Below are 27,610 nucleotides of genomic sequence, written 5' to 3'. Positions count from 1 at the left end.
AGAAAACAAAAGTGATGTTTTATATTATTTACAACATGCATTTGGCTAAACACTAACGCTCAAAAGTTTGGGGTCTGTAAGATTGTCATGTTTTTAAAAGCTCTCTTACACTCATCAAGGCTGGATTTTTTTTCTTTTTTTGACCAGCAATATAGTGAAAACAGTAACATTGTGAAATGTTTTTAAAAATTTAAAATAAGGGGTTTCATTTATTTTAAAGTGTAAATTATTATTGTGATGGCAAAGCTGAATTTTCAGGATCATTACTTAAGTGTCACATGATCCTTCAGAAATCAGAACCTGTGATACTTTTTTCAGGATTCATTGGTGAATAAAAAGTTCAAAAGAACAGCATTTATTCAAAATAGAAAGCAACACTTTTTATCACTTTAACACATCCTTGCTAAATAAAAGTATACTTTTTTTTTTTTTTTAAAGAATGAAAAAATATGACTGACCCCGAACTTTTGAACTGTAGTGTATATTGTTACAAACGATTTCTATTTTAAATAATGATGTTTTTTATATATATATTTTTTTATATTTATTCATCAAAGAATCCTGAAAAAAGTATCACCGGTTATAAATAAAATATTAAGCAGCACAACTGTTTACAACATTGATAATAATTCAGCATATTAGAATGATTTCTGAAGATCATGCGACACTGAAGACTGGAGTAATGATGCTGAAAATCCAGCTTTATCATCACCGAAATAAATTATTTTTTAAAGTATATTAAAATAGAAAACCATTATTTTAAATTGTATATAAAATGTTTTTTTTTTCCTCTGTTTTTGATCAAATAAACGCAGGCTTGTTGAATATAAGAGACTTTCAAAAGCATTAAAAATAGTAATGTTTCCAAATTTTTGACCGGTATTATATAAATAGTACATTTAAATGTAGATTTAAAGATGTACTATTTAGACTAGTTATGTATGTATTATATATACACTGTATATTAACTAGCCTAAATAGTACATCTTCAAATATCACTTATGATGGTCGCCACAAGATGTCAGTATAGCAAAAAAATCTGAACACAGAAAAACTAACTTGCGAATTTTGCTCACACTTTAGTTGAAAGCAACCTAAAATTATATTTTACAGGGACAGCACCCATTTTTCAAAGACAGTGGTGAAAGTTATGGATCACATTTGGGAACTGGAACCAAAAACATTGGTTCTGGCCAGATCTTTAACCACTATTCTACTGAAGAAACAAACACTGGTTTACTGGTCTTAGCTGGCTTTGCTTGCTGATGTTAGGGGTGTTTTGGACACCATCTCTTACCATGATAATAAGAGTAAGCAGGGCTGTGCTGGAACCCATCATGAAGAATGTGTCAATGAACCACGTGCACCAGAGCACACGGTTAGTGACGCCCATGGCCTTCAGAGTCTCTTTTAACCTCATCTCCTTCTCAAGCACAATGCTCTTCACAGTCATAGAGACAGAGTAGACCCAGGCCAATACCATGAAGATCGGAAAGCAGCGGTTCAGAGTCAGCATGAAGCTGTGTGTCGTCAATGAGGAGAAAAAGATAGATTACTGACAATTACACATAAAAAAAGTGCTGGGCAATCAATTAATTGTGATTAATCGCATCCAAAATAAAAGTCTGTGTTGTGTATGTTCCTAAAATATGAATGAAAAATTCTGTCAGATTTATCAGTAAGTCATTAATAATTTCCATGTTACAGATAATAATCTATAAATTGGCTACTTAAAAATGAAAATTATGAATTAAAAAACAAAACTATTTTGTCTAAATATGCAAAAAAAACAGCAACAAAAAAAAAAACAGTTTGAATTAACACAAAATAATAGTCCGAAAATCAATTTTAATGGAACAGTTTATTTATTCAGAGGCCCAAAGTGAGCATAAATATTATGCAGTTGATATTTATATGGTCAAAAAGTAAGATGAAATTATGATGTAATGTAAATCAATGAGATCTTAAAAACAGTATAGCAGACTACTGACGTAAAATGCATATTAATATCAGGCTATATCTTTCAACAATATGTCTTAGTAAAACTATATTTAAATGCTTAGTTTTATGATCAAAGCTCTGTAGTTTTTATTGTGGGGGACAAAACATAAACGCGATGCAATACAATGATGATCGTGAGATGTACATATAAATGTTCCTCAAAAGCCGGTTGTGTCATATTTGATACTTCATGATTTTCTTTAGAAAAAAAATAATTTATAGATAATCAAGTAAACCTCAAGTCCAGTAAATGTTCATATAACAATATAAAAGTTAACTTTATAAAATCAGTAAAGATTTCACAGCAAAAAAATATGTATACCACGATCTGAAGAGGAACATTTTTATGATACAATAGGCTTTATTGGGTTAATGCTCTTAATGTGAGTGTTACATGACGCAAAGGTAATCTAAATGTGAAAATGAGCATGCACAATTAAATATCCAATAAACTAAATTAAATATGATCAATTAAATCTCTAATATTGGCGGATAACTGATATGGTCTAGAAATGTCATGCATCAATGTTAAAAATACTGAGTGTGATACTCACAGGTCATCCACATAGCAGGGATAGGGCATCTGCTGCAGGTAGACTCCTAACGGCCTTTCCTTCCCTGTGTGGCTCTTTATTATTCCATGTTCTATCATGTCCTGCAAGTATGCAAATCCTCCCCATATATAACGCAGATCATCCATTGGATCAGCCCTTGGCCCTGGATCCCAGTATCTGATCATAGAGGATATACATCGGAATAAATGCAAAGAAAATCAAGATTTGGGGAATGATTGGGGCAGTAGGCTTCTTATAAGGACAATTTTGTACCTTATCTACCCCTAAAAGGTTCATTTAAGTAGTGATCTTGTAGTGTACCCTACAAGATACTACTTTGAACTTTTATGGGTAAATAAATAAAACTGCCCCAGTGACAAGCTGTTGTACCCTTAAAAGTACAGTTTTTGCATGTTTTTTTTTTTTCAGAGAGTGTACCGACATACCTGTCTTTGATCTTGTTGGTGCGCTCCACGACATCAATATCCATGCGGATTTTGAATTTGACATGAGGGGGTACCTTGGTGGTCCAGGAGTACATGTCAACAAATACCAGCCCTGCCCAGAACTTGCTCTCCCCTAGAAGGTCCAGCGCTCGATAGGTCAGTTGGTCCTCATCAGAAATCCCGGAGAACTTGTCCAGAACTAGACACTGTAAATAGAGGGGGCATATAATATCATTAGTATATATAATATATATTATATATATATGTATTATATATATGTATTTGTACATAAATGTTTATATGCATGTTTTTGTACATTTGGACATATGCTGAAATGTGCAATATAATAGTACTGACAGCATCTAAAAAGGAAAAGTATTGTGTGTGTGTGTGTGTGTGTGTGTGTGTGTGTGTGTGTGTGTGTGTGTGTGTGTGTGTGTGTGTGTGTGTGTGTGTGTGTGTGTGTGTGTGTGTGTGTGTGTGTGTGTGTGTGTGTGTGTGTGTGTGTGTGTGTGTGTATTATATAACTATTATATCTACAGAATATAAAATAGTAAATGGTATTTCAGGTGCAGTAACAGAAAATATTAATTAAATATATAGTGCTGTCAAATCGATTAATCGGGATTCATTGCATCCAAAATAAAAGTTTGTGTTTACATAATATGTGCGTGTACTGAGTGTGTATATATATATTATATATATATACACATGCATGTATATACGTGCATGTATATATTAAGAAAGGTTTGTCATATCTATATATAAAATATTTATATGTATTTATAATATAAATGATATAACTATACAGTATATACATGCAAATATTTCTTAAATATATAGTACATGCATGTGTGTGTATTCAAATATACATAATAATAACTTTTATTTTGGATGTGATTAATCACACGATTAATCGATTTTACACATATTTACATATACACAGAAAATGTCAAATTTCTCATTTTTAAATTGATGTGATGCCATTGACATATTTAATATATATCACTGGTCAAAAACAAAATAAACCTATTAATTCCATTACTTCTATCTTCATGGATGTATCTAATGTAAAATACTTGACATTTACTCGACAGTTCAATGCCGGACTGTCAAACTGAATCAGATCAAGTCGTTCCACTGTATAAGAGCTCCATCACAACTTAGCACAATATTAGTATCTACAAAGACTCATTCAGTGAGTCTTCGGTTTAATTTAATTGTTTGCTGATTTGTTTTCAGCTCGGCATAAGATGGTGGGAGTCTATTTGAGATCTTGGAGACATTGTTCTCCATGTGGTCGGTATGCACTGCAGTAAACTGGCCTGCGCTTTCTCTTTGTATAGGCCGAGTAGACTGACAGCTGTATCGAATTGGACTCATTCGTTGGGTTTGTCTGTCACTCCTCAAGTGTTGCTAGCTGAGACAGACACAAAAACTAAAAGACACATGGTTTAGATAGCAGAGGTCTTGCTCTCGCTGGCACAGGCTGCCTTAAGCTCACCCTGATTTGTATTAAAGGCATTCAGCATTGAACTCCATTAAAGAGCTCTTCCACACTGGCAAACTCCCAGTGAGAAATCAAACGCTTTGCTTTGTCCTGCTTGACATCAGAGAGACAGAGCTGGCTGAGAGTGACCACTTGGTTTTCACCCTCCTGCTTCTGAGCAGATCTGGGTGTCTTTATCTACACTGAAATTCTAAATGACAAGTGAACTTTTGAGTTCTTTTATTGGTGATAAGCTAGACTTTCTAAGTGTCCTAAAAAAGAAATTTCGAATTTCAAAGGCTGTTTTAAAAAAGGAATACTGCACTGTATATGTTGTATACTGCACACTATTTATACCGCTCAAAAGTTTGAAAGAAATTTATACTTTTTTTCAGCAAGGACACTTTAAATTGATAAAGATTTGTTTATATTTTTTTTTACAAAAGGTTTCTATTTTAAATAAATGCTGTTCAAAAATGTTTAAAATAAGAAAACAACTATATAAAAAAGATCCCATACTTTTGAATGATAGTGTGTGTGTGTGTGTGTGTGTGTGTGTGTGTGTGTGTGTGTGTGTGTGTGTGTGTGTGTGTGTGTGTGTGTGTGGTGTGGTGTGGTGTGGTGTGGTGTGTGTGTGTGTGTGTGTGTGTGTGTGTGTGTGTGTGTGTGTGTGTGTGTAAATTTATATATTATAAGAAATGTATTATAATATATATAATAAAAATATATAAGAAAATTAGAAAATTATATACACACACACAAATATTATAATATATATATATACAGTGAGGAAAAGTATTTGAACACCCTGCTATTTTGCAAGTTCTCCCACTTAGAAATCATGGAGGGGTCTGAAATTGTCATCGTAGGTGCATGTCCACTGTGAGACATAATCTAAAAAAAACAATCCAGAAATCACAATATATGATTTTTTTACTATTTATTTGTATGATACTAATGCTGCGTTCCAGGCAGGTTTTTGAGCCCGCAAGTTACGACTTCAAACCACGACTCATGACTTTGTAGCATTCCAGGCAAAGTCACGGCAAACTGCCTGGAGCGGTAGCTAGATGTAAACAAAGAATGTCGAACCGTACGGGGCTTATGCTCATTTACAATAATTTCTATCGCCAAAGGTGCTTATTTGAGGGAAACGGAGGAGAAAAAACAGCGCATAAGGCAAGAGAAGCTGTTATACCTTTTATTTTACGTTATTTGTATATTTGGAAATGTATTTGGTATTCATTTATTCTTACACTCAATGGCCTGAAAACTAGCTAACACTAGAAAAGCTGCTGATAATGCATAACATTTGCTGATAAATAACGTTAGAGCAATACCTTATATTGGTTTTTAATGTACGACTTTCATAAACACCGCGTCCATGGGGGCTGCCATTATTGCTTCACGGGCTATGTGACGTCAGAACTTGTAACTGGGAGTACATAGATCTAGTACGAGTTCACGGGTGGGAAGTCACAGGTTTGACTGCCGTTCCAGTGCACTTTCACGGGTAGAAGGTTGGAAAAACACGGGTTACGGGTTGCCTGGAACGCGGCATAAGAATCCAACTACTAACATGGCCAAGACCAAAGTGCTGTCCAAAGACAGTAGAGACAAAATTGTACACCTCCACAAGGCTGAAAGGGCTACGGGGAAATTGCCAAGCAGCTTGGTGAAAGAAGGTCCACTGTTGGAGCAATCCTTAGAAAATGGAAGAAGCTAAACATGACTGTCAATCTCCCTCGGACTGGGGCTCCATGCAAGATCTCACCTCGTGGGGTCTCAATGATCCTAAGAAAGGTGAGAAATCAGCCCAGAACTACACGGGAGGAGCTGGTCAATGACCTGAAAAGAGCTGGGACCACTGTTTCCAAGGTTTCTGTTGGTAATACACTAAGACGTCATGGTTTGAAATCATGCATGGCACGGAAGGTTCCCCTGCTTAAACCAGCACATGTCCAGGCCCGTCTTAAGTTTGCCAATGACCATTTGGATGATCCAGAGGAGTCATGGGAGAAAGTCATGTGGTCAGATAAGACCAAAATAGAACTTTTTGGTCATAACTCCACTAAAAGTGTTTGGAGGAAGAAGAATGATGAGTACCATCCGAAGAACACCATCCCTACTGTGAAGCATGGGGGTGGTAGCATCATGCTTTGGGGGTGTTTTTCTGCACATGGGACAGGGCGACTGCACTGTATTAAGGAGAGGATGACCGGGGCCATGTATTGCGAGATTTTGGGAAACAACCTCCTTCCCTCAGTTAGAGCATTGAGGATGGGTAGAGGCTGGGTCTTCCAACATGACAATGCCCCGAAGCACACAGCCAGGATAACCAGGGAGTGGCTCTGTAAGAAGCATATCAAGGTTCTGGCGTGGCCTAGCCAGTCTCCAGACCTAAACCCAATAGAGCATCTTTGGAGGGAGCTCAAACTCCGTGTCTCTCAGCGACAGGCCAGAAACCTGACTGATCTAGAGAAGATCTGTGTGGAGGAGTGGGCCAAAATCCCTCCTGCAGTGTGTGCAAACCTGGTGAAAAACTACAGGAAACATTTGACCTCAGTAATTGCAAACAAAGGCTACTGTACCAAATATTAACATTGATTTTCTCAGGTGTTCAAATACTTATTTGCAGCTGTATCAAACAAATAAATAGTTAAAAAATCATACATTGTGATTTCTGGATTTTTTTTTTAGATTATGTCTCTCACAGTGGACATGCACCTACGATAACAATTTCAGACCCCTTCATGATTTCTAAGTGGGAGAACTTGCAAAATAGCAGGGTGTTCAAATACTTATTTTTCTCACTGTATGTATGTATGTATGTATGTATGTATGTATGTATGTATATATATTTATATATATATATATATATATAAATAATGTCAAATTTTCGTTTATATTAATAGTATGCAATATGCAACATTTCATAATGCTTTTTTATACATTACTTTTGTTCAAATCAGTGAGTGCCACCCATGATATAAGCTCTGAAATAATTATTTTGCATCTTAGATCCAGTTTTGTTTTAAAAAAAAAATTAGAAATGGAAGGTCAGTGCATTCTGGGACACAGAACTCCTCACAGTGCGCAGTACAGCACATTTTACATCTCATTGTTCACCATACGAGAAGTATGATTAGTACGAGTATAGTATTCTTGTTGCTAGGATTTGATACCTCTCCATATCGGTTTATGAGGCGAATAACTTGGTCAGTCAGGTTAAAAATGTTCCTCCAGTCAAAGTTAGGCATGTCCTGGGCTCGATCCTCCTCAGGGCCGTTGTACAGGAAGTTGAGGATGTGTTGGCCCATAAACGGAGTATCCTGGAGGCCTTTGTTGATATAATCCATCACCGTGGGGTTTCTAATGGAGTCCTGAGATATAAGGCACAATATTATGGAACTGAAACCTTGCATGATATATGGTTGCCGTGATTTTGCCAAGTAAGACATCCTGGAACAATATTCCTAGCTGATAGGTGAATAAGATTGGTGTAGATGCCCCAAACTTAACTAACTCTAAACCAATCTCTTAAATTTGATTGGTTTCTTGGAATGCAACAAAGATGTTAATCCAGGAACATGTTTAATTGGTGAAATCACGTTCAACCTTGAAATAATGTGCTAAAAATGAAAGGATCTTTTAAGGATCGGTGTCATGTTTCAAAGAATGTTTAAGAGATAGAGGTTACCCGAAGCATGTTCATCTGTACACCATCCTGAAAAAAGCTCCACACCTGCGGGCCCACCTCCTCCCAGGCCCGACCCATGTTCCTAAGTCTTTCTAACTCCTCAAAGGTAGTGTTTGCCTGGACAAACACACACAAACAAAGGTTAGATGCATTCAAATAAAAGTAAGAACAAATTAAATAATCAGTTTGTTTAGCATTCAATGGCACAGTCACAAAGACAGAACAATACTCAGGTGGTGGCAACTGGTCGAGTTTGACCACAGAATGGCTGAATTCCCACCAGGAGCAGTTTACACAGTCCCACTGAAAGCCCTACTGCATAAACAGAGAAACTGAAGCTTTCTAAAGCTGATCTGATGGGACCAAAGCCATGGCCCATTGCCCAGGGCAAGCACGTCCCCACCTAAGCCTGTCCTGCACCGGAGCTCTCTCCTGGGGCAAAAGCCTTACCTTCCTCCTTCCCTTTCTTTTTCGCTCTTTCACTCAAATTCTTTGTTTTCCATTTGCCAGGGGCACCAAGGAAAGATTCACAAAGAGCTGGAGGTTACACAGAGACAACACTATGGCTTGCATGAAAAGTTGTAGGTTCAAACCCCATAAGGCTTGATAAGTTAGATAACTTGATAAGTTAATAAGTCATGCATGGGGAAAAAATACTGTCATATACAGCGAATATCGTATTCCCCATGCATGAGTGGGTGTTAACCACAATTTCTACTGACTGAGAGAGTAAATACTCCAGTAGATCGACTTAGAATTCCCTATTTTACTGTCATGTCGAGTGAATATTGTAGAAAAATTCCACACTAGAATTAATACAGGTTTGCAAGGCCCCACAAAATGATGCTGTGGGGAGACAACAACCAATAATAGCACTAGTCTCTGTACATATGAAACACGTCAGTTTAACAGAGAGAATAGAGACAGTTACAGTGGACATGCACCTACGATGACAATTTCAGACCCCTCCATTATTTCTAAGTGGGAGAACTTGAAAATAAGTATTTGAACACCCTGCTATTTTGCCTCACTGTACATTTCATTTGAAGAAGACGTGATTAAATATGTCCGCCCAGCACTACTACATTAGATATTCAGATGTGGTAACTTGTGATAGCCCACTTTAGACATTCTACTATGTAAGTAACTTTGCAACTACATGTCATTAGAGTAATAATAGTCTGTCTGCTTAATATCTGCTAACACTTTATTTTGATGCTCCTCCAACAGACATTCAACTGACTATAAGTAACTTTGCAAGTACATGTCAACTTATACTAACCCAAACACTAACCCAACAGTTTATTAATACTCCAATGAGAGTCAGCTGAAATGTAGTTGCAAATTAATGAGACTTAGTTGCAAGGATGCTTGTTTACTTTTCATGCTCATTTATAGACACTATTAAATATCTTTGCATTTGCCTGAAAACTAATTCTAACAGGTAAGAGGTAAAAAAGTTTTTGTGTTTTATGTAGGGCAAAACAACCCTTTATAAAACACAAAAAAAAGGATTCAATAGATGTGGGAGCTGAATACATAAACAAAACAAAAACAAGAAGACAACAACCAGATAAAATGTAACACTCAAAACTGAGCACTGAAGATCCCACTGGCTACAAATGCATCAATATGGGATACTTTGTACACCAACTCGTAAGTTAAACCCTATTTCTTCTGACGTTTAGCCACCAGCATTTCATGGGCCCGCTTCCTTTGTTTTGCTGCATGTCTCAGCCTTGCCCGTTTTTCTTTGACGCATTTATTTTCCTGTTTTTATTTTTATTTATTACCTTGTAATGTCACTTCACAAAACGAGAAGAAAAAAAAAGATCAGCCTGAACCCCCAGTCCTGCTTACATAAGAATCTGAGGAAGCAAAAGCCAGTCAGCTGATCATATGTTCTGAAGTGTTCCTAAAACACACTTAGCCTCTATGGGAAGCCGGCAGCCCTGCATCATTTCCCCTCTGGCTAACCTGCTGACATGTCTGCAGCAATGTGGTGATTTATCTGACAGGCCCGGAGCAAGATTAGCTGTTGCATTAATATACCCATCTACTGTTGTTCCAAGTGTGTGTGCAGTCAAAGAAGAGCTCTTTCTCTTACATTTTTAATGATCTGTCTGACAGCAGGGGAATCAGGAGCGTACAGAATTTTGCCCATCAGGAAAGGCTTGACTGAACTCCACACAATCCTTGTGACCGGATTGGACTCCAAATCCTTCATGAGGTCATTACAGAACGGAGCTGAAAAAGATATGGAGTTATGAAAAACACGAGAACATTCCCTTCTCCTCTTTTCCTCTTCATCAGTCTAAAGTCTATGTAAAGTACTCACTGGCCCTGTGATCGTAGTTGTATTTTCCCTCTCCCCTTGTGCTGTTGATGCCCAAAAAGGCTTTGTAGTTGTTATCCTCATACCAGTTGAAGGAGGTGACCCTGGAGAAGGCCCCTTCAGTGTAGCCACAGAACAAGCTGGAGGTGGCGGCCATGAGTTGGCTGAAAGATGGGGTCTCATGGGACTGGAGCAGTAGAGAGACCACTTGCAGCAGGTCTTTAGAGCTCGTTCGGTCAAACAGCTGTTGAAAAAGTGGTACAAAGTTTTAAATAAAAATCTAAATGAATGTGCATTTTTTAATTTTAGCTAAAAAAACAAATCAATGTTTTTAGAATACAGTGGACCCAAAAAAAATCAGACATGTAAAGCACATTCAATGCATGTCATTGCATTAATTAAAATATCAAACCAAAAAGTTTTATATTTTATTATTTCTGTTTTAAAGCACAAGCTAACTTTTCAAGCAAAACATAAAAAAAAAACAAAAAAAAACATTTGGCACAAAATGATACGCCGTCACAAATTATGCTAAAAAGTATTTGGATATTTTCTGGTTGTCTAGTTTAGAACATGGAGAACATTTACACAGTTAAAAGGGTTATTTCACCCAAAAATTAAAATTCTGCCATTACCCTCATGTTGATCCAAACCCGTAAGACTTTTGTTTATCTTCAGAACACAATTACATTTTTTGATTAAATCTGAGAGCTTTCTGTCCCTCCATTGATAGCTAGGCAACTACCACTTTGACACTTCAAAAAGTTCTTAAAGTGACCATAAAACTAATCCATATGAATTTAGTGGTTTAGTCCAAATTTTCTGAAGAGACTTGATCGCTTTATATAATGAACAGATGTAATTTAGGCTTTTATTCACATAACATTGATCAGCGAACATAAACAGAAGCTCAACCGAACCAGCTTGATGCGTGAAAACAAACCTCATTGGTTTTTGAGGAAGCTCAAACGTGCTGCGTAACATAAGAATTAACCTCATTGGTTCTTGTGGAAGCTCAAACGTGCTGCGTAACATGAGAATGAACCTCATTGGTTCTTGTGGAAGCTCAAATGTGCTGTGTAACATGAGAATGAACCTCATTGGTTCTTGTGGAAGCTCAAATGTGCTGTGTAACACGAGAATGAACCTCATTGGTTCTTGTGGAAGCTCAAATGTGCTGTGTAACACGAGAATGAACCTCATTGGTTCTTGTGGAAGCTCAAACGTGCTGTGTAACACGAGAATGAACCTCATTGGTTCTTGTGGAAGCTCAAACGTGCTGTGTAACACGAGAATGAACCTCATTGGTTCTTGTGGAAGCTCAAACGTGCTGCGTAACATGAGAATGAACCTCATTGGTTCTTGTGGAAGCTCAAACGTGCTGTGTAACACGAGAATGAACCTCATTGGTTCTTGTGGAAGCTCAAACGTGCTGCGTAACATGAGAATGAACCTCATTGGCTCAATGAGATTCTGCTCCCTTTTGGAGCCCAACTCTAGCGGCCAGTCGATGAATTGCAGTTTAAGCCGTATTGGCTTCAAGAGAAACTGGGGGAGGTTGCTGCTTGGTTTGGAATAACATAAGGGAGAGCAATTAATGACAATTTCCATTTTTGGGTGAACTAACCCTTTAATACATGTAAATGAAAAATTCAAATATCTAATTCAGTCATTAAACTCAAGAGGGTGCAGGCTGATAGGCCCTTTACAAGCAATTTGCAAGTAAATCACATCATTTCCGCATGGCACAAGCTGATCCTGCAGCCAGTAAGATTGCTGGCTCAACATTTAAATAACGTGGTTCATTGTTTGCTGTAAGCTAGTCCTGAAGAATGCTGAAACCTTCCACCTCCCCCAGCTCCACCTGCTTCTATCTGCCATTATGCAGCAGCAGCATATCTTACATGCTCACAACAGCGTGTCTGTGTATCTATTAGCAGTAGCAAGTCCAAACTTAATCTGCAGAAGCAGCAGCATAGCTGATCTAGTCCTCCATTAAAGGTGCTCTAAGCGATGTCACGCGTTTAGGCCAAAACATTCTGCAAACATCTCCTCGCTATGCGCTAGCTGCCTGTCCACTGAACACACTGTAAAAAAACACGGTCTCTGTAGTCCGCCTAAGCTCCACAAACTGCAACAAAAACAAACTGGTGCAGCCTGGACCACGAAGCACAACAAACAGTGCTCCAGCCAATAGCCGACAAGAATGGTTTGGGGGTGAAAATCGCGTGACATCGCTTAGAGCACCATTAACATTGCTATATTCAATAACATGCTAAAACTTTTCTGTGTGGTCATCATTTTGTCGACCCCAAAATACAATTTTGTTAAAAGAAATTGCTCAAAAAAGTTAAATTTTGTATTTAATGCCATGAATTACATATTCAGTATGTGTGACTTCAATGTCCAGATTGGGGACCCTGTGGATTGAATTACTTCTGATTTACAGAACAGTAATTGATAATTAATTGTAGCTGTAGCTGTTCTGATGTAATTCATGCCACAATTACTATAATCTGCACATCTTTCAACAAAGTAAGGAGTATGAATTTCAAATCCATCATGGAATCAAAAGGAAAACCAAACCTTTTGGCACCAAACTAAAATCCCTCTGGGTGGGAAAGTCCATTATCCTCTAAACTCAAACACATCAAAGCCTACAGACACAGGACAGATAATCTGAGCCTCTGGGGTCCACAGTACTACGGCAGGTGAAGAGAGAGAGAAAACAGCATCTAGAGAATGTCAGATAACAGCAGTCCATTGAGTCATACAAACTCCAGCAAGTTCTGTAAAACACATTTGTTTCCTCACAAGTTAATAAAAAGGGATATTTTTGGAAACAGGAGACAGTAAATTCCCGGATTTTTTTCATCACGTTGGTCTCGGCACATGAAGAACATGATGAAAAAGGAATTCGGAAAAATGAGTAATTGGCGTCAGGGTCCCCCTTAGCCAGGCGACAGACAAAAGACCAGCCCCACCGACAGGAAGTCCCTGACTTTTAGAGCTGCAGGCACATTGACACACTTTAACCAGCAGACATTGACGTATAACATCCCCCCCGTTTCAGCGGGGTATAAAATGCCCTGAACTGAAAACAAATTATTTACAGTGAGAATCTGACTGAGCAGTGGCTAAAATTAGCTTTCCACACACACACACCAATGATATCTCCATATCCGTATGCTTGCGTAAAAAGCCGGGGCGGAGGAAATCGTGATTTCCTGATCGCTAAAAATACAGTTGAACTTTTGTAGGGCCCCTAGGCCCATACGCACCGCTCTCAGCTTCTCAGACACGGCAGGCAGAAGTCGGGCCCAGAAGTGAAGGTCGAGTCCATTGGAGTAGTTGTCAAGAACTAGAGGAAGCTGGGAATGAGAGAAGAGAAGGAAATGAGACCATCAAGGTATATGGCATAGACGAATACATACATTAACGATCCTAATGTCATTACAAGCAAAAAATTTTGTGAAGACCAATTTATACTGTTTTGTCAATCGACAGACTCAACACAAAAGTAAAAGTCACAAAATGTAAAAAGACCGATTTTTACTAATAATACACAAATAGTAATAAATATAATAAAATCAGTCAGTGTTATTTTAGAATCATTGATATAATAGTTATTGTTAATATTTTTAATTAGATTTATATTTACTTTTTTCATTATAATGCAAGATATTTTGTTGTATTTTTTCATTCTTTTAAGTCAAGTTATACGTTTTAGTTTTTATTTATTTAATCTTAGCTATTTAGTTCTTCAACTTAAATTAAACGAAAAAGAGAAATGCTGCCTTTGCAACTAGCGGAAATAAAATAAATTTAAAAATGATAATTTATTTTTAAAAAGAGTAACGTTTAACATTTTAACAGTGTCCAAATCATTTTAGCTGAAGTTGCAAAGCTGGGTTTGGGAAATGCGTGTAGCTCACATCCTGTCTTCCGAGATGTAACATTTCCAGAAACAATCTTTCTTCCAGGGGCTGCCCTAGGAACAAAATGCAAGCTACTTTACAATGGACAAAGAGGGACCTAGTTCAGGAAATGCCATGTATGTGTGTCACAGGAGCAACCTCAAATATGAACATCCTTCCTATCAGCCTTTCTATCTCTAATGCTAAAAGTGACTTATAACATGTTTATCTGGAAACTAAGTCATTATACTTACAGTGTTAAAGTGTAACGTGATGCTAACAACACATGAGTGACTTTAGATAAAAGTGTCTAAATGAATAAACATGAATGTGTTCATGTAACTCTTCCGAGGGGGAAGCTTGGATAAAGTAGTCTTCAGTACAGTCAGAATTATTATTTAAAGCCCTCATAGGGTTTAGTCCAGCAGAGGTGTGTTGACTGTAATCTAATTACTGAAATAGGCCAAGTCGGTTCCCTCCACTAACACTGATCGGGTGACTTAGACTAACGCCCCTCTGTCCTCTCCCCACGCTCATTTAGAAACCATTAATTACCAAGAACAACCAGGAAGGGTGTGTGGGATTTTGTTACTAACTCTACAAAAATTCAAAAGCCATCATCAAACAGGAAGTACAAAAACATGCACTTGCTGATGCTATAATAAATCATCAATCTTCCTTTGTTCAGTTTCTCTTACAAATGCCTGGATTTGGAATAGTAAAATTATGGTTGCATTTTATTTTACAGTATGTGTGCTTACAGTGTACTTACCTTAGAAAGTACTGGGTAATATGATAACTACATGGGTTAAGGTTAGGTTTATGGGTAGGTTCAGGGTTAGTACCTAGTTATTGCAGTTACTATAATAAGTGCATAGTATGTACATGCGGAACAGGACTGTAAAATAAAGTGCTACCAAAATATATTTTTTTAAATGCTATAATCAATCTTCCTATTTTCAGTTTCTCTTACAAATGACTGAATTTGGAATAATGAAATGATAAAATGAAACTGAAAAGGGTGGGAAAATACAAAAATACTTTTTTTGATGGTTTTTGATAATGTGTAAGCCCAAATAAGTTTAAGTTAAACATTTTATTCTTATTATAAATGTCGCCATAAATTATCCCTATCAGGCTTCTTATTTATTTTACACTGGAAAAAATGCTTTTCTTACTTAGTATTTTTGTCTTGTTTTCAGTCCAAATATCTAAAAAATCTTACATTAAGAAGCATTTACTAGACAAGAAAAGTTGTCTTGTTTTGGGGAAAAATAACTCAAAATTAAGGGAGTTTTTGCTTAAAATAAGCTAAATAATCTGCCAATGGGGTAAGCAAAATAATCTTATTTTCTGTTTGAATTAAGATTATTTTGCTTACCCCATTGGCAGATTATTTTGCTAATTTTAAGCAAAAACTCACTTAATTTTGAGTTATTTCCCCCCAAAACAAGACAATCATTTTTATTTGGCTAGTAAATGCTTCTTGTTTTGAGAATTTTGAGATGTTTGGACCAGAAACAAGACAAAAATACTAAGTAAGAAAAGCATTTTTTGCAGTGTAATAAGCATTTTTCTGGTAATCAACATTCTATACCATCATAAACCAGCCAAGAACTGCATGGAAATTAATGCAGGCTTAGGGGCTTTTCATACAGAACATGTTTTGCATTTCACTAAGCTGCTTTTTCATTCTTTTTCTATATAGACATTTACTAGACAAACATGCTTGCGCATTGCGCTCGCATCTTTAGCAGCATCTCAAGCATTGCATTTGTAGAACTCTATATCATGCATAAGTTAAAAGAAGTATACATTTTACTTTACACATTTTTAACACAAAACTGCCTTCTGTGTAAATGGCTCCTTAAAAGGATACTGTATTGCACCCAAAAATGAACATTCTGTTACCATTTTTTAACCTCTTCTGCCTAACACAAAAGATGATTTTTTGAAGAACATTGATAACCAAACAGCTTGGGTTCCCATTGACTTTCCTTGTAATGTTTTGTCCATAAAATGGAAGTCAATGGGAACTGAAACTGTTTAGTTAACAACAATTGTCTTCTTTTGAGTTCCACAGAAGAAAAAGCCATACAGGTTTGGAATGACATGAGGGTGAGCAAATTATGACAGAATTTCAATTTTGAGGTGCACTGTCGCTTTAAGCTGGCCTTTTCAGTGTGTACTAAATTCTGACCCATAATTCTTTGTTGCCTCCACCCAAAACAAGAGCTGATATGACTTCCCTCATAGTTGGCATAGCTATCTGTGTCAGCACTTCCTCTACACCCAACCCATTTCCATTTACATATGATATTATTGATTTTATTGAGTGCATGAGTAGACTGACCAAGCGGAAAAGTTTGAAGAAGTCCAGGTTAGCGTAGAATTTGTCCTCAATGGTCTGAAGACGCTGCGGTGTGAGAACGCACATGGCATTGCGCACAGTATACAGGCCCCAACGGCTCGGGAAAATAAGGAAACGCTCAAGAAGAGTCTGACTGCAGGCGATGTCCTTCAGATGGAGATCAGGAACTCCATATGCAAACTGAGAGAGAGCGAGAGAGAGATTGACAGACAGTGGAAAACAGAATGAAAAGATTAGGAGTTGAGGGCAGTTAATGCTTTGTTAGACTAAGCCGGACTTCAGCAGTAAAATGTTTCTGGAAATACAAAAAATAAATAAAATAGATAGTTAAGATTGATTTCTAAAACTATCTGTCATGTATCAGTCTGTGATTGGCATAAAACATATCAAAATCAACATAACAAATCAGCTTTGTTGCTGTAATTTTTTAGTAGTGTTGTGTTAGCAACACCAACTCAGTCACATGGATGACGACACCAGCACCCATAACAAATTAAATAAAAAATAGAAAAGAGACATCAATGCTAATTTTTTAGCATCAAAGCTAACAAAGCATCAACTATTTTTTCAGTTAGGTTCAGATTTTTACTAGCTAAAGTTGCTATGCTAACATTCTCTGGCCGCACTACAAAGACATATTAGCATTAGCAGCATATGTGACACTATTTATATGAAAAATTAATTATATATATAAATTTTTAACGAATGCTTGCCTTTGAGTACACACTAGTCACTCTTGCAATTTCAGCAAAACCTCATATAGGCCTACAGTATGTTATCTGGCTAATGCTATCTAAATTAGCACAATTCACAGTATTGATCAATGAATGACAGAAAACAAAATGGTAAACATTTGAAAGACATAAAAATGAATGAGACCCCATGGTTTTTAAAAGTAGGTTTGAAAATGAAAATGTGCTAATTTTCCTCTCATAGCATAAAACACACACAAGTTAAAAGTAAAAACACACATGTATTTAGTCAGCCAGATTCAACCTGTACTCAACCTTCATCAAACATCTATAAAGAAACACCACCAGGTTCCCCATGGAATAGTATTTCAACTCAAGGAAGTGGCACAAAAGAGGATGGCAACAAAATTGGAGGAAATCATTAACATCCCAAGACATCCTGGAGTACCTTTAGCCATCCTCTTAAAATCACGAAAAACACTTCTGAGGTGTTGCTGCCGGCTGCCATAAGACAATACTACTTCTGCTGCTTATATAGTACAACATATATAATATATAACATATTGTATGCTTAGATAATCCTTATGCTTTTAAATTATCTGTATGAGTATAATATATAAATATCACATATTTTATGTGTCATATTGTATGTAATTTGAATTTAAAAAAAATTATATAAGATGCATTAAATTGATCAAAAGTACAATAAATACATTTACAGTATAGTGTTACAAAATATTATTATTTTAAATAAATTCTGTCGATTCACCTTCTATTCATCAAAGAATCCTGAAAAAAAAAAACCTCAGCTTCCACAAAAATATCAAGCAGTGCAAACATTTTTCAAAATTAATAATCATAGGAAATGTTTCATCATGTGACACTATAGACTGGAGTAATGATTTGCCATCACAAGAATAAATAACATTTTAAAATAGAAAACGTCTCGGTTACGTATGGTAACCCACGTTCCCTGAAGGAGGGAACGGAGACGTACGTCGGACGTACCGACGAATTGGGATCACTTCAGGGAGCCCCTATCAGCTTCGAGATATAGAGAACAGGCCAATGGGCCATTGGCGTGCGAGATTTGCATCTCGCGCTCCGCCCCGCGCCGCGGGTATAAACAGGAAGCGAGAGCGAATGCACGCTGTTTTTCACTGAGGAGCCGAACTTAGTGGCTCAACCTGCAGTGATGGTACAGCAACTGTGGCGACGGGACGTACGTCTCCGTTCCCTCCTTCAGGGAACGTGGGTTACCATACGTAACCGAGACGTTCCCATTCAGTCGGTCACGTTCGACGTACGTCGGACGTACCGACGAATTGGGATCCCTTATGGAAAACGCCATAGTTACTACCACTTCCAGCGCCCAGCAATGAGCCCCTCAGACCCAGATCTGATGCGGGCGGGGAATTCACGCAGGGAGAGTCCAAGCTGCTGTCCCGCAAAAGCCCATTCAGCTGACTGTATTGGATAACGCTGGGAAGGCGTGCCTGTGAAGGCCGCTGCGGAAGCCACATCATGCCCAGATGGAGTTACCATGTGGAGAATACACGTATGGGCTGGCCGTGGGCAGCACAACATACGGAAGTCCCAGGGGTGGCCCCGGCCAATTAGTGGAGGGGGACAACACGTACCTGGGACGGCAGAGGAGACTCTGCCGAGGGAAAGACACGGGCTCGCCGTAGGGAGCCGTACCGTGGAAGAATACACATATGGGACCGCCGTGGGGGTCACTACATATGGAACCCAGCCTAACACAAGTTCCACCAACGCATACGAGTGTTAGACCTGGCGTCGAACGCTCCGCCACGTCCGACTGCCGTGGGTTGCGGAGGACTCAACAGGGTTCGCCGATCCGGGGAACTCGACTGGAGCAGAATAAGCGCACGCATCCGTCTACCATAGGGGAGGGAATGGCGCAGCAAGCCGACACTAGAACAGGCATTTCGGTGTTACTGACTATGGGAAGTGAGCACACAGGAAGATACCGGCTCTACACGGAGGCTATAGAATCTAGCGAACGTGTTAGGTGTCGCCCAGCCCGCAGCTCTACAAATATCTGTTAGCGAGGCGCCACGAGCCAGCGCCCAGGAAGAGCCAACACCCCTAGTGGAGTGGGCTCTTAACCCGAGCGGGCAGGGCACGTCTTGGGACTCATAAGCCAAGACGATGGCATCCACTATCCAGTGGACCATCCTCTGCTTGGAGACAGCCTTTCCCTTCCGCTGTCCTCCGTAACAGACGAAGAGCTGCTCTGAGGTCCTGAAGCTTTGCGTTCTGTCCACGTAAGTCCGGAGAGCACGGACGGGACAGAGAAAAGCCGGGGCTGGGTCTGCCTCCTCCGAAGGCAGCGCTTGCAGGCTCACCACCTGGTCCCAGAAGGGAGTAGTGGGAACCTTGGGCACATATCCAGGCCGGGGTCTCATGATCACATGAGAGTTACCGGGCCCGAATTCCAGGCACGATTCGTCAACCGAAAATGCCTGCAGGTCCCCTACCCTCTTGATGGAGGCCAACGCAGTCAGGAATATTGTCTTTAACGACAGAATTTTCAACTCAGCTGACTGCAGAGGCTCAAAGGGTTCTCTCTGTAGTGCAGTTAGCACCAGAGTTAAGTCCCAAGAGGGTATGGAGGGAGGACGAGGCGGATTTAACCTCCTCGCCCCCCTAAGGAACCTGTCGACCAGATCGTGCTTACCTAGAGATTTTCCATCTACTAGCTCATGATTAGCGGCGATAGCGGCAACATAGACTTTGAGGGTGGAGGGAGACAGCCTTCGCTCCAACCCATCTTGTAGAAAGCCAAGCACAGATCCGATCGAACACCTTCGGGGGTCTTCTCGGCGAGAAGAGCACCAATCGACGAACAGGTTCCACTTCAACGCATAGAGGCGCCTCGTAGAGGGGGCTCTAGCGGAAGTGATGGTGTCAACTACCGCTTGCGGTGGGTCACCTAGAACCTCCGCGTCCCGTCCAGGGACCAGACATGGAGTTTCCAGAGGTCTGGACACGGGTGCCATAGGGTGCCCCGTCTCTGAGTCAGGAGGTCCTTCCTCAGAGGAATGGGCCAGGGAGGTGCTGTCGCAAGGAGCACTAGTTCCGGGAACCAAGTCCGGTTGGGCCAATATAGAGCGACCAACAGGACTTGCTCCTCGTCCTCCCTGACTTTGCACAGTGTCTGCGCAAGAAGGCTCACTGGGGGAAACGCATACTTGCGTTCTTCCCGGGGCCAGCTGTGGGCCAGGGCATCCGACCCGAGGGTTCCCTCGGTCAAGGAATAAAACCACTGACAGTGGGTCGTCTCTGGGGAGGCAAACAGGTCTACCTGTGCGGCCCCGAAACGACTCCAGATTAGCTGGACCGCCTGGGGATGGAGTCGCCATTCTCCCGGAAGCACCGGCTGACGTGACAGCTCGTCGGCTGCATGATTGAGCAGGCCCGGAATGTGAATGGCACGAAGCGACCTCAGATGCTTCTGACTCCATAAGGGGAGATGGCGGGCGAGTTGTGACATGCGACGAGAGCGTAGACCACCCTGTTTTTTGACGTACGCAACGGTCGCAGTGTTGTCCGTACAGACCAGAACGTGCTTGCCTCTGAGCGGAACTTTGAAGCGGCTGAGTGCAAGACGAACTGCTAACAACTCGAGGCAATTGATATGCCATTGCAGTTGAGGCCCCGTCCACAGACCAGAAACTGCAAGCCCGTTGTACGTGGCACCCCAACCCATGGATGAGGCATCCGTGGAGACAACGGAGTGCCTGGACACTTGTTCTAGGGGAACTCCCGCCCGTAGAAACAAAGGGTCCGACCATGGGCCGAAGGTTTGGCAGCACCTCGGAGTCACTTGGACACGGAGGGAACCGCTGTGCCACGCCCATCTCGGGACTCGATCATGTAGCCAGCGTTGAAGCCGTCTCATATGAAGCAATCCGAGCGGCGTTACTGCGGCTGCGGATGCCATATGCCCCAGGAGCCTCTGAAAATGTTTCAGTGGTACCGCTGTCCTGCCTTTGAACGAATTCAAGCAGTTCAACACTGACTGGACGCGCTCCTTGGTGAGGCGCGCTGTCATGGCGACCGAGTCTATCTCCATACCGAGAAAAGAGATCCTCTGTGTGGGACAGAGTTTGCTCTTCTCCCAGTTGACCCGAAGTCCCAACTGGCTGAGGTGACTGAGCACCTTGTCCCTGTGTTCGCACAACTGCTCTCACGACTGGGCAAGGATCAGCCAGTCGTCGAGGTAGTTGAGAATGCGAACACCATGCTCTCTCATGGGGGCAATGGCCACCTCCGCAACCTTCGTAAAGACGCGGGCGACAGGGACAGGCCGAAGGGCAAGACGCGGTACTGACATGCCCGTCCCTCGAACGCGAAGCGCAGAAAGGGCCGGTCGAGGGGAATCGAGAATGAAAGTACGCGTCCTTCAGGTCGATCGCTGCAAACCAATCTTGGGGACGGACGCACCTGAAGATGCGCTTCTGCGTTAGCATTCTGAACGGCAGCCTGTGAAGGGACCGGTCCAAGACTGGCCATAACCCGCCGCCTTTCTTGGGTACAATGAAGTACGGGCTGTAGAACCCGGACCTCATATCGGCTGGAGGGACCGGCTCCATCGCGTCCTTCGCCAGTAGGACTGCGATCTCCGCCCGGAGCACGGGGGCGTTCTCCTTCGCTACTGGGAAGTGAACGCCCCCAAACTTAGGGGGACGCCTGGCGAACTGAATCGCATAGCCGAGTCTGATGGTACGGCCCCGAGACGGGCTGGGAAGCTCTAGCCAGGCTTCCAGACACCAAGCAAGGGGATTAACCACAGACGTACCCGCAGCGGGGCAGCGACGCGGAATGCAGGGATCCGACTCGGACGGCATGGAGCGGCCCGAAGTGGGATCTGAGTGTGCTGTGCAACACTTACCTGCGTCCGTGGAGGGGCGTGCGAGTGTGGGGAGGCCGCTTGAGTGCGTTCCCACAGCCGGCGCCCCCTGCTGGCGAAGGGAGAGGCGTCTGAGGGTGGCGAGGCATGGGAGCGTCGACCACCGCCAAGCGCGCTCCCAAATGAAGGAGGGGCTGAGCGTGGCAAGGCTTTGTGGCGTTGCGCACGGTCTGCCTCACCTCCTTCCTCAGCGGGGAACAAGAGTGGCGAGGCATAGCGTCGCGCACTGTTGTCCACGCACCGCCGAGAAGAGGGGAATGAGAGTGGCGAGGCTTTGTAGAGTCACACACTGCCATTCTCGCCCTCTTGTGGGGAGGGGAATGAAAGCGGCGAGGCTTTGTAGCGTCACACGCTGCCATTCCTGAACTCCCGAGACCCAGAGGTATTGGAACTGCTCTTTTTTTATTTTTTTTTATTTGGGTACCACTGGCTGTTTTTAACATCAGTGGCGGAACAGAATTACTAATGGTTTTCCACCCGGCCCTCCTCCGGGGAAGAACAGTTCCAGACCAAATCCGGGTCAATGGTGTTTCTGGACCAGGGTGGACATACAACACTTCAGCTTATGATTCTTATCTAGTGGGGTCATTTTTTAGGATTCTTTACCTAACTGAAGTCTCTGAGATCCTGACACCTTGCACTTCTGGAGACTCCAGGTAGGTTGCAGCTTTGGAAAATGGTGGCGCTGGAGACTAAAGGGTTCCTGATGGTTTCACCCTTAAATCTTCACCTTAATTCTTAATTCTTTTGCAGTTAACAGGTGTCTTTTCTTCACCACCTGTTTTTGTCAGATCCTGCTGACCCAACGAGCATTTCACTGTCCAATGGTCATGCCTTAACTGCAATGTCTAGTATTGCATTAGTATTGCATCCTTCTCATGGGCATTTAATACTTTTTGACTTTTCAGTCTGAGTTAAATCTCTTTTTTGGCTCAATTTATCTGTATAAGAAAACATGCCTAATAATTCTGCACACCTGAATATAAGGTGTTTTTCATTTCCAGCCTTCATGAACAATTATATATCACTTATACATTATTAAATACTAAATCAATAGTAGTTATTAGGATTACTGTGGTTTGGAATTGGTCAAATGTGCCTGGAAAAAAAATATGATCAGAAAATCAACGTGCCTAATAATTCTGCACTCCCTGTATAAATGACCAAACAACCAGTTGGCACTCTCTTCTAAATTTGACAACTATGATAAATGGAGTCAGATAAAGAATATTATAATTAAAGCCATTTTTTCAGCTGAGACACTGAACGAGCATGCAGCCTTCACCACGGTTCGCTACCGATCCGAATTCATGCGGTCTTACAATGTATGCAATCATGAAACAGGCAGGGGGAAAAATGCAATGGTGACTTGTACAGTATCCACAGTATGTAAAAGTAGGCAATATTCAGAACAACTTCGCTGCATCAACAATCGAATACTTCCCCACTATATGATATGTGAAAAACAGTACATCAACAGAGTTGTATGTCCAAATACACATTATTCGAAAAACAGTAGGACGAAAAGTACACGGATGACCTACTACTTCTGCAAGATTCTGAAGTGACCTAAAATTCACTGACCACATTACTGCAACAACCCGGTCCTGCAGATTTGCACTATTCAACATTAGAAATATTAGACCCTTCCTATCAGATCATGCCACACAACTACTGGTACAAGCTCTTGTTCTCTCCAGACTGGACTACTGTAATGCTTTTCTAGTGGGCCTTCCGGCATGCACTATCAAACCCTTGCAACTGATCCAGAATGCAGCGGCGAGGTTGGTCTTCAGTGAGCCGAAGAGAGCACACGTCACGCCTCTCCTCATCAGTCTGCACTGGCTACCAATAGCCGCTCGCATTAAATTCAAGGCACTGGTGCTCGCCTTCAAAACATCCACTGGCTCTGCACCAATATACCTAAACTCGCTCGTTCAGACTTACACACCCTCCAGGAACTTGCGTTCTGCCAGTGAACGACGCCTTGTGGTGCCATACCAGAGAGGCATGAAATCGCTGTCACGGACCTTTTCCTGGACCGTTCCCACCTGGTGGAATGACCTGCCTATCTCAATTCGTGCGGCCGAGTCTGCAGCCATTTTCAAAAAATGTCTAAAGACACATCTTTTCCAGCAACACCTGACCGATCGAGAAAAGCACTTATCATTCTATTCATTGTCTGTCTGTCTGTCTGTCTAATTTATTTATATATATATATAAATAAATAAAAACTTCTGTTCTGTGCTAGATTAACTGAGACTTGTTACAGCACTTGCATATTGTTGATATTGTTGCCCTTGGACTGCTCTAGCTGCTTCTATTGCCCTCATTTGTAAGTCGCTTTGGTTAAAAGCGTCTGCTAAATGACTAAATGTAAATGTAAGTGCGCATTCGATGGGCACTTTACTATCCCATGAGGCCGTGGGAGAGGATTCATGAATGGCAGTGAAGCGACGCAACTGACGCGGGTAGGTCACATGACAGTAACAACATGAGGTAGTACGTCTGCATTTCATATTCATACTATATAGAAATTATTTTTTAACAGTTGCGAAGTAAATTCAAATTAAAATGTAGTACCAATTCAGACAGTATGCCATTTCGGGCGCAAAACATACATATGGTATAGATGCAGTCTATGGCTCAAAACCAGCATGCTAAAAACCCAACTGGAAAACCTCCAGCTTCCTGCATCCTCTCTAACCAGCTTTCTTTCCCTGCCTTCCTCTGTCATTCTCTATTTCATTGGTAGCTAAGGACTTATCCAACCAGGACATTCCATCTTCTTCTGTACGCCCCTGCTGGCTGACTGGCAGCACCTCTGAGAAAGCCTTCAAAATGCTTTGCATTCCTCTCCCGTACATTTCCATATGAAAGTGACTCGGACCCTGATGTTCTTGTGTTCATGCTATCACTTCCTCTAGACCTGCTCGTCTCTTTGTCCACAGCGCTGCCCTTAAGATCAAAGGAGACGCAGTCTCGTGCAAATCATCATCGGTTCTTTGTTCTCACTGAAAAATAAACCCACAAAGAATCTCGGGGCAGGGTAACATGGGGCGAGGTTCGGCCAGAGTCGTTCTGCATTAGGTTGGGGGTCTGATTACTCACAGGGCCCTGGGATGACAAATATATACATCACAAAAGGTCTGTACAGAGAGCTGAGAAACCCAAACATGCAGTCTGATGCTGAACAAACGGCCACTTGAGAACCGGCCAAGATTCTCTCAGTCTCAAACAGAGACATTCAAGTCCACCAACAAAGTCTATTTACATGCAGAAAAAGCAGATGAATTTTTGTCTCTGCGGCGAAATCAATCTGCGTATCATTCACAATTAAATTAGATGATAACAAAAAAAGGACGCTTCGGGTTAGTGACCTCTCTGAGTTTTGGAGACTTCAAGCTGAGCCGTAGCTGTAATGTAAATAGATTCAAAGATATTCTGGCAGTTACAGATTAAAATTACCATTTTCATATTGTAGCCAATAAACGGATGATTTTCATAATTGTAATAAATGATTACTGTTGTTTTGTGTAAATAAAAAAAATTATTAAATCTTTTAAATTCTTCAAGTGAATTTAGGCATCACAGCATTAAAATGTACAGCATGAAAAAATTTAATATTTATTTTGAGATTTGCAAAAAGATTACATTTAACATCGTTTTTAAATTATAAGTGTTTTTTAAGATTAACTTTAAGTGAGTGTTAGATGGCAGCAAAGGTCACTAAAATGTAAAAAAAAATAGGTGAAATGAGCATGCAGAATATCCGATATCACCTAGCACTTATAAATAAAAACAATCTCTAATATCACCCATAACTAATATGGTACCAATATATTGTCAATTTCTAGAGCCAATTTCAATTATAATGGCCTAAAAGTGAGTTTAACCTTAATTTTGTTACTTTTTTTAGCAATCTTATTACATACTCCTCTAGAATATTTCACATATAAAAGTCTTAAAGATACAGTATCAAAAATAGTTTCATTCTAAGGGTCAGCGAATGAGTGCACTTACAAAGAAATCATATCCTTAATGAGTTTTTTTTTTTTTAATCTTACCTTCCAGACAAAATATCTAAAAATCATTCCAATTAAATATTTACTAGTGCTGGGCAAATTAACGTGTTAACGAGGGTGATTCATTTTTTCATTTAACACAATTAACGCAGCGTCCGTTTTTATATCCATTTTTGCCCAGCGTTAAATTATATGATCACGCTCTTATTCATGTAAATGCTTTTAAACAATCTAAGAGCGACAAGACACAAGAGAACGTGCTGTATGTCAATGTCCTGTCTGTGTGGGTGCGTCTCAATCCGCTTCCTAGTTCAGTAGTCAGGGCACTGATCAGGGAGTCGTCCACATTCATGTACACGATATAGTGATTCACCACCTAGGAAGATAGGGAGCTAATCGAGGGACGCCCTGACATATATACACACACACACACACGCGCGCCAGTCTCATGCACACATCGAGTTGTCTTTCGCTCTTGAACAAAAAATAACAACAACAACACAGATAATTTTGCCAAAATGCCAGTTTTGTAGAGTATTCTCATATTAGGAGTCTTAAATTAGTTAAATAACGTCTTAAATTAACTTGTGAGAAAATGAGATGCGCGTGACAGCGCGTCGAATCCGTGTCATGTTCGGCAGCGGCTGATCTTAAAGTGACAGCAGCACTGATGATGTCTGTCATTAATGTTCATCAAAGAACAACGGGAACAGAATTTTTTTTAGCTTTAATGATGATTCATCTATATTTCATTTATTATTTATGCAGTTAAGAAAGGTGTTGATATCTTTATTCAATTTCTGTGTAGGCTATGTCTAAGAGGGAAGGCCATGGGTAAATATAACATTTATTATAATGGGTTTATGTAAAGATTGTTTTAAGTTCAATTAAATTCAAAGTTGTTATTTTTTTTAAAGCCTAATAAATGTTGAAATTGGTAGCTTTCAGTTATACTGTAATGTAATGTCATTAATGTTGTATAGAGATTTTAGTATCAGTGATGGCTTTCATTCATAAAAAGATGCCATTACAACAAATTTTAAAATATTCTGTCTTTATATTGTTTCTTCATTAATTTGGAGAGTAACTGAAATTATTAAAATATCAAAATATTAAAAACTCCAATGTTTTTTAATTGCGA

At 40.4% G+C, this 27,610-nt stretch overlaps 1 protein-coding gene across 1 annotated transcript in view; it reads right to left on the bottom strand.

Moving 5' to 3' along the window:
• abca4a (ATP-binding cassette, sub-family A (ABC1), member 4a) overlaps nt 1-27,610 on the bottom strand; it is a 50,543-nt gene that overhangs the window by 19,830 nt on the left and 3,103 nt on the right. Inside the window, exons 7-15 of the mRNA XM_079805894.1 lie at nt 16,796-16,993; nt 13,807-13,896; nt 10,529-10,769; nt 10,298-10,437; nt 8,191-8,307; nt 7,676-7,873; nt 3,002-3,207; nt 2,556-2,732; nt 1,298-1,520 (exon numbers count right to left, since the gene is read on the bottom strand). Coding sequence (XP_079662020.1) covers nt 1,298-1,520; nt 2,556-2,732; nt 3,002-3,207; nt 7,676-7,873; nt 8,191-8,307; nt 10,298-10,437; nt 10,529-10,769; nt 13,807-13,896; nt 16,796-16,993 — 1,590 coding nt within the window. The remainder of the gene's footprint in view (nt 1-1,297; nt 1,521-2,555; nt 2,733-3,001; nt 3,208-7,675; nt 7,874-8,190; nt 8,308-10,297; nt 10,438-10,528; nt 10,770-13,806; nt 13,897-16,795; nt 16,994-27,610) is intronic.

The sequence above is a fragment of the Gobio gobio genome (genome assembly GCF_949357685.1).
Source record: "Gobio gobio genome assembly, chromosome: 23".
Lineage (NCBI taxonomy): Eukaryota > Metazoa > Chordata > Actinopteri > Cypriniformes > Gobionidae > Gobio > Gobio gobio.
Note: the sequence above shows the minus strand (reverse complement) of the source record. Positions and strands in the feature narration are given on the sequence as shown.